The sequence below is a fragment of the Daldinia loculata genome (assembly GCF_022478755.1).
Source record: "Daldinia loculata strain CBS 113971 unplaced genomic scaffold F4817scaffold_3, whole genome shotgun sequence".
NCBI lineage: Eukaryota > Fungi > Ascomycota > Sordariomycetes > Xylariales > Hypoxylaceae > Daldinia > Daldinia loculata.
The window spans coordinates 402,678-416,717 of NW_026054857.1; the positions used below are offsets into that span (position 1 = coordinate 402,678).

The 14,040-nt window shown below is 45.9% G+C and overlaps 1 protein-coding gene across 1 annotated transcript; it reads right to left on the reverse strand.

Moving 5' to 3' along the window:
- Positions 1-1,492: 1,492 nt before the first annotated feature.
- On the reverse strand, positions 1,493-4,070 carry F4817DRAFT_365823 (uncharacterized protein; the record flags this gene model as incomplete). Its single annotated transcript, XM_049306918.1, has 2 exons — positions 1,493-3,761; positions 3,816-4,070. 2 exons carry the CDS (start codon positions 4,068-4,070, stop codon positions 2,211-2,213), a joined length of 1,806 nt encoding a protein of 601 aa, XP_049163199.1. The 3' UTR covers positions 1,493-2,210.
- Positions 4,071-14,040: the final 9,970 nt, after the last annotated feature.

Sequence of the window (14,040 nt, forward strand, 5' to 3'; positions counted from 1 at the left end):
TTCAATAAATCTAAGTAAAACATGACTTATCCACAGACTAAAATAGAAACCCTTAAACTTACCAAATTCAAGTTTATTTACCGTTTCGATTCATATTTCAAACGGTAAAAACACGAAGCATCCCGATCGAAGTATCCTCAAGTACTCCTCACAACAACGAACGTAGTTTACTTGAAGAAAGGCGGCGTCGCCGTTTCAATAGTTCAATCCTCAATCCTCCAACATCAATAACTATGACTTACACCTCTCACAAGGTAATCATGAGGTAGCTTCATCCCTCTCTCTCTCTCTCGTGATCTTATGCGTACATCCAACCTCCCTCACACTCGTAGTCTGACGAGCCCACGATGACAATGACACCCAAGTATGAAATATTGAAGGCCACGGTATGACGAACCCATTGGTGTTGATTTCGATTTGGCACTGTAGGCCATGAATGGGCTAACCTCACATGCAAATGCAAGGCTACCGGCAGTCCAACCCGCCGCATTAGACGCGACCACAGCACGAGCTCGAAAGGAACCGCCCTACAAGCAAGTCCACCGTAGCACGGCCAGGTATCATCCAGAACGACAGCGGGGTCTGCAAAGCCCGTAGCATCGATCGCCCCAAACGGCGTCGTTTCTTCAACATGCGGTGTGATTCGAGGCGTGTGCTGCATGCGCAACCACAAGCGCTGTCCGGACGAACAAGCGGGGACCGTCGTATGTAATGCCATTACAAAATTGCCTTTCGACCGAACCCTACCTCACCTCACCTATCTAGCCCGAGGTGAGCGAACCACTGATTTAGGTAGGTAGGTAGGTGTGTGTGTGTGTGTGGGAGACAGGCAAAAAAAAAAAAAATGAGGCTATCGTAATATCATCATCCCATATCCAAGTCATCATCGCCGTCCAGATCTCTCGTCATCTCGGGGTTCAAGTTACACTACGCCCACCCAAGCGCGCGCGCGCGGTGCCCCCAAAAGGATCTACCCAACTTACCAACACTGACTTACATGGGGTGAGGTTAGGGTTAGCTGGAAATGGTCATCCGGCAGTTGGATGCGAGACAAGCGGGAGAAGGGTTACGCTCGAGGGGCTGAAAGGGGGCATGATCGGCAATATAGGATTGAGTCTGATGTAAGTTCGGTATTTCGCAATGGCTATTCGGGTTAAGCGCCGGTAGGCTCATATACTAAGGGCGCATATAGCCAGCGGGAGGCTTAATAGGTATAGTTACCACTGCGGCGGGACCAATGAGGGTTTGTCGTCATTCGACTATTTCTAATTTGGTGGTTATAAGATGCAAGTCTAAGTCAGGGTTTCTTGTCAGCACTTTACTCTCCGCCGATGAATTAGCTACATTTACACGTCAGTCTAGGATGTACTATGAGGTATACTATGTAGTAGAAGTAGACTTTGCTAAGCCAGTTGGAAAAGACACATCACGATAGAGAGCGACGGCGAGGGTTGTGATGAAAGAAGCATTCGGGAGACTCTAAATCATCCTCCAAGCTTATATTTTCTGCTCGTTTGTATGTAAATATAATTGTAAATAGCCTGCCGTGCTCTTCGCTTTCCTATCGCCCCTTTTTGACAAGTATTCGAAATAAGCAGTAGACCTCAACACTAATTTCCTCTCCGCCATATATATAGCAACAATAAGTAGTATTTAGACAACAGCCCCCATCGTACGCCAGCTCGCAACGGTATTCCGCATCGCCTGCTCCAGGTAAATCATTGCTCCTCGAGACGCCCCGTGAAATTAAAAAATCCTAATAGGGTATTGTCTACCTGCGCGTTGATCGAGACCCATCTTGGGTATGTCAGTCAAGCGAAAGACGAACAGTAATCCGGACCGTCTCTCCTTCTTCTCTCCGGTCTGTTCCCCTTTCCGCCCCGGGGTATCAGTTGTATTGCCAAATCCAAGCCCAACGCATTAGCCGTGGTCATTACATTAAAAAAAGAAACTGTTTGGAGTACACCGTTTGGAAGTTCTGCTAATAGAACCTCATTGCCTATAAGGATAAATGCAAATGCTGATAATTTGACAATTAGACGAGTGACGTAGAACATTGGTGGTACACAGGACCTCAGTCGTACGAGGTTGGTCACTGAAGTTTGGCTTGGTGAGTGAAGCTCCAAGACGCTTGGAACTTCATCGGGTATAAAGGTGTTAGGTAATATGTTGGTGAATTCTAGTATGGTTGAATCGTTATGACAAACAATTCACTTCTCCTGATGACTAGTATAGTCTTGAGGAGTCATGTTCTGAGTGAATTGGATTAACCTTGACCTAGACTGGTTGGGAGAAGCCTTCGAGTTGACGGATTCATTAGCATCCCAGTCAAACTGCGTGTTCCCCGCCGCGTGCTGAGCGTATGTATTCTGCTCTTGAATAGAACTCATCATATTCGGATACATAGGGGTCGCGGGGAGACCGTCGCTCGGCTCGGCGTAGCAAGGAACATTCTGTATGTTGAGGTCGGGAAACTCGGTCTCAAAAGGCGTGAAAATTGGCTGGTCGGGGGAAAAGTTCATTCCGTGATTGAATATGTTACCGTGATAGTTCTGATTGCCGAATTGAGCTAATACGCCCGGAGTGTCTGGTGGAGTCTTGAGGTTAGACTCGCTGACAGGAAGGTTATTACCCAATGCGTACTGGTACTCGGGGCGTCGGGTTTCCCGAATTTCCTGTTTGTCAACAATAGCAGGAGTCATCGGAGTTGGAGGAGCGGCCCCGGGAAACATCGAAGAGACCGATATTACTGGAGAACGATTCTGGAATTGCATCATTAAGGCCTCGGTATTACGGTTCACGAACAAGGGTGAACGTGATCCTGAACTGGGCTTCTGAATTCTCCCATGGTTGCCAGTGCCCGAAGCGATCCGTCGTATTGCTGAGCCAGGGCTCGAAGGATCTAGTGGCATTTTAGGCGCATAGCCAAGATTGTACGAGCGGCTTCTGAGCGAAGACGTTTGAAGAGTTGCTGGCCGCGGGATGTTTCGGCGGGAAGCAATATTAGCGGGAGGCGGGGGTGACTTGAAAGAATCGGTAGGAGTTGGTATTCCTTGAGGTATTAATGGTGAAGTTCGTCTCTCGCTCATAGGTATGCTTTCATCGTAGTCCCGTAACGATTCCATGGCATTGCTGGCTAGTCTGGGCGTAGTGAAAGTTGGCTGCGATTGGGTAAATGGTGTTACAGTTGGCGTCAAGTCTGCTTCTAACATTGCAGGGTACTGTTGACCAGAGTGTTCTGCACCAGCACATTGCTCACTAGGCGACGGCAGGCTATTAGCCAAGCTTGTCGGTTGTTCCCTTCGGGCAGAATATTCGACATTGCAAGGAGTAAAGTCCGTCATGGGTGAGGAATGATGGTAGTTTTGAGGGGGATGGGTATGAGTGAAGTCGGCCACATCAGAATGCGAAAAATCGAATGGTAGTGGAGACTGGAAGCTACCAGGGGTATTGCCTTGAAGGCTGCCAGATGGATCCTGTCTAGAAGGCGAATCGATAGTGTCGGGTGAGCCATCTTCAGTGTCCTCGTCGTCGGAGTCGTCCTCAATCTTCAGAGAAATCGAGCTGGTGTCAGGGAAAAGCGCAGAAGAAGGTTGCACGCGCTGTCGGGCACTCTCGCCTGCTTGGTCTGATGAGCTGCGTTGTGGGCTTGCATCGGGCGAGTCTGGCTCGGAGCTAGCCTTCTCTTTCGCTCTTTGCTCCTCATACTCTTGCTGCTTTCTCTCTTGCTTTGCCTTAGCACGCCTGTTTTGAAACCAATTCTACCAGTACCAGTTAGTAATATGAACGAGAAGGCGTAGCGATATATCAAATACATTAATTCTTGGTCTCTCTAAACCAAGTGAATCGGCCAGTTGCGCCTTAACCGAGCTGGAAGGCTTCGAGTTTTCTCTGAATACCTTCTCGAGCTTCTCGACCTCTTCTTTAGATAACCGTGGCTTGGATTCCGCTTTAGGATCAGCCAATACACCTCGATCCGCGATGAGATGGTTCCGAGGCGGTTGGTAGCCATACATATACTGAAACCCAGGGTAGCCAGCATTCTGGTATGGGTTATCGTTATATTGCATGGTATTTCCCTGAGGAAAGCTATAGACCGGATGAAATTCCGGATGAGCGTGATAATGCATTTTATATCTGTCCTGGGTAGTCACCGGATAGGCCAGAGTGGGCTTAATAATTAAACATATAAAAATAATCGAAACTGTGAAGGAAAGTAGTTCGGATCTGTTGTCGATTCTAGATCTGCTGATTATGAAAAGTTGCAATCGAAATATTAGACGTAAAGTCGCTACCCTGTGCAAGGGAGGTAATGATATATATATATATATATATATACTATGAGGCTTTGCCAAAAGTTGAATTCTTGTCTATAAGGAATGACTGGGGGTTAGATATCTGGACTGAGCGGTCCAAAAGATTGTTGGTGAACGAACGTGGTTGTGGTAAACTGATCCCAAGCACAACAGATAACCAGCTAGGACGACGGGGCTTAGGCGGTATAAGAGCAAACAAGAGGCCGGATGGTAGAGGACGGTAACCGAGTCAGAGTGAGACAAAGCTCACCTTGAACCCCCGAGTTCTCTCGAGACTAGAGACAAGCTGGGTCGGGATGGAACAAAAAACAACACAGGAGAGCTAGAGAGCGGGAAGGGAGAGAGGGGGGTGGGCGTGTAGTGAAGTAGTTGTAGTAGTAGGCTGTGGGTCTTCCTGGACCTTGCACGACCAGCGAACCGGGAGGTGTGTAGGTACTTCCGCGGTACTACCACGAAATTGGGTGGAGGTGAGCGAGGATTCGACAAGAGGCGGGTGACACTGGTCGGCGACAGGGTACCTGAATGTACATCTGGAACTTCCCTGGTACCTACTTACATCCACTTTAACTCGAATTGTTGTTTATTCATCAGATCTGGTGTTTAGTGCCTACCCGTACCGCAGACACGGAGCCTTTTCTCGTGAGCAAGCAGGGTTAGACCTCAAGCGCTGACTTGGCCAGCGGGCCTAGGCTGGCTGGTGTCATTGGGGCCAAACCGACCCAGGCCATGCCACCACCACCACCACCAGCTCATAAGTTAAGCGTCTCTCGCAACCGTCAGACCCCGAGGGTATGCTCTGGGACGCGCCAGAGGAAAGCCAGAGTGGACGAAGGGCTGGGTAGGAGGGGGGCCACAGCTGCGCATACATACCTACATACATAGGTACATACTACATACATACGTTAGGTACCTTAGGTAGTTAGCTGGCTCATTGCTGCGCGTCACTGGGGCCAATGGGGAAGTGAGTCGGTACGAATTACATTCGAACGCACATACAGATTACATAGGAGGGACGGGAGCAAAGACGAAGGTTCCCTCACCGATCTTGTTCCCAGCTATGTGATCCCTACCTAGGAGAAAGTGAGGGTTAGGCAATGTGTGGTGGGAGGGAGAACCAGCGAAGACTTGTTATCAGATGTCCACAGTACAATGTGTCGTGCTCAGCTTGGGTACGTATGCAATGTACTAATACCCATTGGAGTATTTGAGATCCCACCACGCTACCTAAGACGAGCCCAAGCAGGCTAGCCCCTGTCTTGGCTTCCCTGCTTCTATGTACATAGTGTACATAGATATGGACAGGACATCTTAGTTACAAAAACCAGGGGGGGTCCGCGGAAAACATGATGGAAGCGTATGAGATGCCCTGAACAAGGAGATTCAAACATTCGGGCCTTGCTTGAAAGTGCGGGGAGAAGGGAGGCAGTTAAGCTAAAGCAGGTACCAAGTTTTAAAGAGAAACTCTTATGCCCCCTTGAGATCAAGGGCGAAAGCGTAGACTAAGCAAACTATAGGGACGAGACCACATAAGCAGTTGCTCAGATAGAAAGGGATGGATGAATTTTGGATTTTGGGAATTTTGGATTTTGGATTTTTTTTTTCCTAGTTGCGTAAAATCCTAAAAGGGGCAGGAAGCTGTTGCTGCTCGTTGTTGGCTATGGCTAAGCTAAGCTAAAGCAATTCGACCTTTTCTGTCTTTTCTTTTCAACATTTAGCGGGATATCACAGTGCGATTTAATATTGTAACGTTGTCGGAGTCTTGGCATCCCGTCCAACCTAGCCCTGTATAAGTGTATAAGTGTAATTGTTGTATTTGTTGTAGTTAATTGTAATTGTAATTGTAATTGTCATGTGAGGTTCGTTTTGTCTTCCGTTGGCGCCGTTGTTAATCTTATGATGATGACAACGGAAGAAAATAATAATAATGTGTACCTAATGTAGGTATGTATTCAATTGAATCATAGGTATCAAGACGGGCTCTACGTCATCTAAGATATTTAGGTATCTCTAAGATATATGCTTATTTCCGGATACACAGACCACAATTGCGGACTTGCCGCCGCTTATTACTAACACGCAGTCAGATATAATTAGGTACCTAACGTAGCAGGGGAATAACTTAAGTTAGATATCTTTTTTAATCTCCTACGGCGCAAGTGATTTTCTGTGGCTGAACAAACTTTGCCCATCCTCGACGCTGCGATAATACCTACTGGTAAAGAAATGTCAGGTAAAGCCCCCGATACCTATCTATTAAAAGTGTCACTCTAAGAGAAAGGTATCAACTGACTTAGATGTCTAAGACCTTGGCGAGTTGGTAATTTACAAAAAGGAAACATAATTCATAATTGTTACTATTTGAGGTAATCTTAAGTCGTCCACTCTCGTTAGCATTAAGTACCTAAGGTAGTAATAAGCGTAATACTATAGTACCGTATCCATAATTCGATGATGACTGTATTACTCCAAGTCGACACAATGTTGTTGAAGACAGTAACCGAAAAGAAACGTAGATGTAAATGTTTAGTTACGAACTAATGTAGTAACAGTGTAGTAGTGTAATGAGGACATCTCATACATAATCGTGTGTGTTGGTATTATTTTTTTTTTCCTTTCCCCATCTTTTTTTTTCCTACTTTTTTTTTCTAGCAGTTCCTGGATGTGCTCACCTTTACTGTGGGGACTTGCCCGGATTCGCTCAAAAACCCCTGAGACCTTGATAGGAGCTCTAGCCAAAAAGGAAATCTCTTGAGTCAAGTCTCGAATAAGCCTTTCCAAAAAGGGACACAGTACCCACCCGTCCCAAAGTTGTAGTTTTAAGGTACCCATAGAATGGACATCCATGATCACTGATGGGCAGCATGGTATCCCCGGATCTAGGTACCAAGGTACTTCTCATTGACAAGCCGCGGTCACAACCTTGAAACTTATTTTTTTTTCTTCTCCCTTTTCGCTTACTCTAATTGATCTGCGCTTTTGCACTCACTTCAATGGACCCCCAATCTACCAGGTTACCATCAGCCCTGACAGACCTCGGGGCTTATTACTTCACCTACCGAGCTTGACGCCAATATATTCGGATCATAATATTTTTTTTCTGAGTGTAAGGATGGCACCAGCGCTTTGATCGAATAGAGACCACGAGACACGTCTAGTCTCGCGCCTCATGATGTCTTCAGTCTCTCTTGGGGAGCTTGAAATAAAATAAATGAGGCGTTATTCGCGGACTCTAACCATCTCAATACTTTCAGATTTGAGAGGCTAGTTAGTACCTACCTAACACGACATTAGTGATACTTTCATCCCTCTCACTAGAAGTTAGATAGACATCAAGACTTGTCACCGACTTCGTCCTCAAGTAACGAGATGTCCGCTGCTAAGAACTCCACCCTCTTTTCTTCTAATCAAGCCTTCCGGCCGCATTCGGCCTCGCAATTTCGAAAGGCCACTAGCCGGGTCTCTCTACTGCACCTTTATCATGCACGTTTAGCATCGGCGCAAATGTCATCGTGTCGATGTCCGCGTTCCCGCGCGACGAAAAAGAAAGGATGCCAGTGTTTGACAAGTACCTGACTAAATATCGTAGGCAACCCATGATAGGGCGCCCGATCCCACCATGATGCAGAGTGATTCAACCTGGCAGAGAGCAAGTTTCGCTCACATGAGGACTTACTTCGGTTTCGAGCTTACCGGAGATGCTTTTCAGGCGCATCGTAGCTTGGCTATTCCCGCTTCGTAACTAGACATTCGCACCTCGCAGGCTAGAGTTACATTACTTAGAGCTAGGCTCTACTATTTCTGGACAGTTCACGATTACTAGATGTGCCTACCCGCTTTCTGCGATGTGAGCAAAAGCCGAAGCCGGATATTGTGAGATGATTGGCTCCTAACTAACAATTTGTCCCTCGGATCCTCACAAGGGCGTTCAGCATTATGGATCTAACGTAGTTTACACAGTATGGACATATATTCAACCTCATATACAAATTCGAGGCCCAGCAGCTCGGTACCGATGGGAGATGGCAGTTTATGGCGTAATAAGCGGGAGGAAAACATCTTACGGTTTACCTAGCTTAGAGTTAACCTACTGAAATTTTTAGTTAATTTTTATTTATCTCCGTCTCCTTCGCCTTAGTCTACTGCTCAACGTCTTTTTCCCGCTGCCCTGCTTACCTAGGTCAATATGCTCGACCAAGAAGCACCGCCGTACCTAATGGACTAGGGCTACCTACATGTATGTAACTCTCCGAAGGAGCGACTAAAAGACCTATAAGGTGGTGGTACCTACATATTTACTTTTGTAAAAAGATGCCTGTGTGTTCACCCTTTTCTTCTTTTTTTATATTGAATGCCAAGATCTACAATATCATTGGGCTGTGTGTAGTAGCGGTTGTTAGAAATCAACAATGATGTCGCAATAACATTCTTCTTACTACGTAAGGTCACACACTGTCGATTTTCTTAAGATGTGCAATATAGGATCGGCCGGCTGGTTGGTACCACAGGGGATAAGAGGGGGGGGGGGGGGGGGAGTGGGGATGCATGTGTGCTGGAAATTTGGGGTTTAACTTTACCGGGGTCGCATTAGTTCCCATATAAGCGAAAATTGCCAAGCTGAGCCAGAAAGCTGGGACAGTTAGGTACCTAAAGTATGTACATACCGACATGGCTGGGTTTAATGTTCTCCAAATAGGTGCAAAAGTATCACTGCTAAAAGTCTTTAGCAACTACCTATCCGGGTGGGGGGGGTCCTAGGACAGACTGATACCAGTCTGTCAACATTATGAAAAAGGGTTAAAATAATTTATTTAAACAATAGAGACTCACACGTTTTGTATCGGACACTATTCGACCTGGAGATTCTGATTATTTTAATAAAGATATCCCCAAAGTCCTGGATTTAATTTAAATATAATAATAAAAATAATAGTCTGGTAAGGCTAGGTCAGTATTATCCCCCCACCAGTATTGTGTCTCCAACAGTGTTTTGGCTGTACAATTCTGGGGTTACACGAACAGAGTGTATACTGTATATAATCATGTTATGCATATAATAGAGACACTAGTGCGATGCATACCCTGATATAATACTAGTGGCATTACTATATATTTATTTAATAAGTATTGTGCACCAAGGGATATATATATTAAAAAAATATTAAAAAAAGAGGCTATCTCAAACACCTCTTATTTCAAGGTGCTTAAGATCGTTGTTTTTTTACTTGGTCACGATGAGATTCGAATGATTACAAGTCATGTTACAAGTCATATTACAAGTCATATTACAAGTCATACAAGTCTACGGGCTATTCAAATCGACTACGAGGCATTACATTACATTACATTACATTACGTACGCGTGTGGGAAGGTGACCTATTACCTTATATAAGGTATACTAAGGCACCTACTCCTTCCAGGTCAGCCAAGGTGCTTCAGGCTTTCAGGGGCTATTATACTAATAAGGCCTACTTACTATTAAGATGACAAGGCATATAATCCTATTAGACTGGCTAGCCTTATATAAATTCAACATACTAAGGCAGGTGCAATAGCCGTACTGACAAGCCTTATTATACTGGCAAGAGTCACCTGGTATCGACGGCAACAGCATCTTATCTCTGACAGTCTTTCTTATCTCTGCAAGCATTATCTCCTCATAAGAGTCTCTTTCCCATTTTAATTTCAAGGCCACAGTAGCACCTACTAGAACAGTATAAAGTCGACGATATTGAGGCTATTTTGATCATAGTATTATTCTTATAAGGGGGGCCCGTGCTGGAATGTATGGTCAGTGCGTGTGTGTATTCTCACGGAAAGGATCGGAAGCAACGTTAGCATTTTTTCATACAATTATAGTACAGCTCTGTTAACAGGCTTTCCCCGAATTGACATTATAGTACATTTCAACATTCTAGAGTCATACTGTCCTAGGACCCCCCCCACCCGGGTAGGTACATGTATGCAGTTAGGTCATTCCTGCAATGCACCAACCGGGTAGGTAGGAAGGGCCAGTCTCTATATGTATGCGAATAGAGTTTAACTAGTTAGTTAACCTACATTATGGGGCTGGGGGGGTCTATTGACATTATGTCAGCAAACGTGTCAATATAATTACATAATTACAGGCCTTTAAGATCGTGTCAATAGGTCAATATAATGTCTGCAAAGCTTGTTGTACCGATTTCATTGCAGGTACTTACAAGTCAATAGTAATTGACAGTATGTCAAGGTATTTATAATGCCATCAATACTTTCCACTTCGTCGTAATTACCAGGCCTATTGACGATGTCCAGGTAGCCACTATGTCCACCACGATGTCAGGAATTCAACACGATGTCAGATATTTAATATAATGTCAGCCCCGGGTATATATAGGCTACTTGTAGAGGCCTGTAGTATGCATATATACTGCAATACGGTAAACCTTAATCATTCGTAATTCGTAATGACCTCGTAGTGTAATGGTAAAACGCGTAGCCCGTAATCTCGTAATAGCACCTAGTTCAAATAATCCTTTTATAATCTTTTCAATTGACTTTTGCATGTGCCTGTATGCTGTATACACACATATATATATCTTTAAGACCCTGTATTAGATTACAGGGCCTTCTATTCTTTTTTTTTATTTTTTTTTAAAAAAAATATATTAGATTACCTGGCCTGACATGGTCTTGTACGTGACATATATCGATTAGGTGACCGTGACTACCGTTGGTGACGATCTCTAAGAGGCTACTCTTTCCCAATATATCAGTATTTTGGAAGCAATACAAATACAATAAGGTATAATCGTGTACGTACGGTAGCTATTTCAGACCTGGTCATCCTCATAATCTGGATACAATCACCCCCAGGGGTGACTATAATGCATATACTAGCCAATCACCGTAGTAACAGTCATTTGACATGCGCATAGCCGACATTATGTCCACACCTCAACATGTTTGCTGACAACCATGTCAATAGACCCCCCCAGCCCCATAATGTATCTTCCTAAAGGTAAAGTAAGCAAACACTTACTTTAGGTAGTTACGTTTTCTTCTTTTCTTCTTTTCTACCTATCTCGATTAAACAAGGAAACCAAAACGTCATTCGAAATCCACATCGTTCAATTATCATCAGTTGAGATTTTCATTCGCCGCCTTGGGGAATTTAACTACTAATTACTCAATACGGCACTACATACGTGGTACGATATGAGGTACGCAAGCCCCCCAGGGAAATGATCACCAACTACCTAGCCCAGATGTCCAGATGTCCGGATAACCTTTTCTCTTAGAAGTGGGACAAGTCCCTGATTCCCTCATTCCCTTGTAAGTCACCTGCCGATCCATTATCTCTAGCTCGAGCTACGATATAGTTAGCAATACAACGGCAAGCTGGACGAAGATGTAAGACGAAGATGTCGGGCAAATCGGCACTTCTCCTTCGGATCAAAGAAATAGGAGCATCTCTCCATCAAGGAGATCGTCGTATATACATTACGTGAGAGGTAGCCTTACCTGTGCGAATGCTACCTACAAATGAGAGATACAGCACGCGGGATTAGACACCCTGGTCGATGCAGCTGTACCCTCGGCGCAAAACTCCGCCCGACTCTTCACATCGCCGACTTGCCTTCCCGGCAGCGAGGCTCGAGTCTAATGCTCCAGTTAGATACTCCCAAACGCAGTTCGTTTTGAAGAGGAGCGTCATTTCGCTGACTCAGTCACCCTGGAGTATCCGTCATCCTGCTTGATATCACATAGGTCCGTCAGTACTGTGTCCGTCCTCCAATCAAGGCTTGGACCCCATCCACCCTTATGTGGTATCAAACTTGGATGACTTGGCTGGGTGCAGACGCCTTACATCATGGCTTGTAACCTCAAATCGTTTCTTCTTATCTATCCTCCCCCCGATTATACGTAGAACTACTCTCAGAATTCGGCGCTTCTGCCATCCGGCAAGCTACCGGTATAGTGTTTACTTGTACTACGAAACCGTTACCCAATTCTGGCGAGTTCCGGCAAGGCTCTTCCCGTATTTTGTGCAATGTACAAAATCTAACTACCAAAGTAAATGCCTAGCTTGAGCTGCGATTGGACAAGCTAGGCATCTTGGCATCTTAGTAAAAGTTGATTGGGTAGCGTACGGCTCCGTCACGGTGGAACCAGCCATTGGAGAAGGGATTCCATCAGCTTTCTTAGGGGCGGACGGCGCACTCGGCTAATTTCCTAGCTTTCGTCTCCCCTGCGCCGCGCATCAGCCATACGAACAGGACTCCATTCCCTACTCCAGCTCGCATCTAATCCCTACTGTGGGTGTATCGAAGGTGACAAGCAAATGTGGCAACCGGAGCTTAGAACTGAAAACTATCCTAGATATCCACGGAGGTTACAGAATGCTACGCTACATTTCGCGTGTCGAGCACGTTGATGCTAGGGGACCCTTTCCCCGGTTCTCCTGGCCCGTTATCTTAGCGGATTTATCATCATCACTTCAGCAAAAAAGGGTCTGGCCAGCTCTAGAGGTTGGCGGCGCCGGGGCGGCAGTCGTTCCTATCGCAAGGCAGGCCAGGTCAGCGTTTCGCCAATTCACCGCGCGCTCCCGTAGGATTTGGACGGCCGAATTAATTTCGAGACCGCCGTCCTTCTGTTACTTTCAAAAGTAGAGAGACCTTGTTCGAGACATGGAAAACCGGCAATGTGCGCGATGAGCAATCCAACCCTGTTTCCCTCAGGTGTGACCACAGGCGCCATCTTGGCTTCTCGAACAATGTGACGCGGGCCTTCTGTCTCCTCGCTGAGAAGACTTCTAAGAGAGCATTCATCTAAACTTCCATTTTTTCAATGTCCCCCAAGTCGGCGGTACGAACCATCTTCAGTTTCGGCGCCGGCAACCCCTCTCTTGCCCTTACGTCCAACACTAATGCCGCTGTCTGCGAAAAAGAGAATATCGTAGGTGGCAATGGATTTCGTATTCGTTTTGATACGTGCATCCGTAACTTTAGTAGAGATGCGGACGAGCAACGGTGATCTAACAAACGTATGAACCTTTGTGGCTTGCTCATCGCCGCCTCTCCTAAATCTAGGCCTTCACTTGAGAGCACATCTACCGGTTATGGCTGGCGATGTGTTCCGGTGCAGCGGCACCGCCGCGACTAATTATTACTATTAGTTAGATGTGTCCAATCGTCCCTAGCGGCCCGGAAGACAATACCTAGTAGCGATCTAGTAAATGGTAATGTGGAGGATCACTGGCGCTTCTGCACGCAACGTAAATACGTACTCTGTGATTATCTACAGGGGTTGTTGGGGTCACAGCGGTATTACGATCCATATCCTGGCCCCGGCGGCCACGTGGAATCTCACTTTGATGACAAGAGATCCCCTGGGACTTGAGCGGAATGGCTTGCGTCAATGCGAAGTACCTCCAAGTACCCGACCAGGGCAAGAAGCTGGGAAATCTCCAGGCTCATTTTACTTATCCCACTATCACGGCCGTAAGCCAAGGTTCTTGCAGACGCTTCATTAGGGCCTTTCATCATCCCGAATTGTCATGAAAGGCTGTACGATACGATGCGATGCGATCCAGCTGACCTGTCGTCTACCACAGGGACTGCAGGACACAATGTTTTCCCAACTCTGTCGATACAGCAACGTGGGGGCTCTGGGCAACATATACTTACCTATCTTAACAGTGCAGCGTCGTCCCGTTCCGAAGAATGTAATGACATTTGAGCT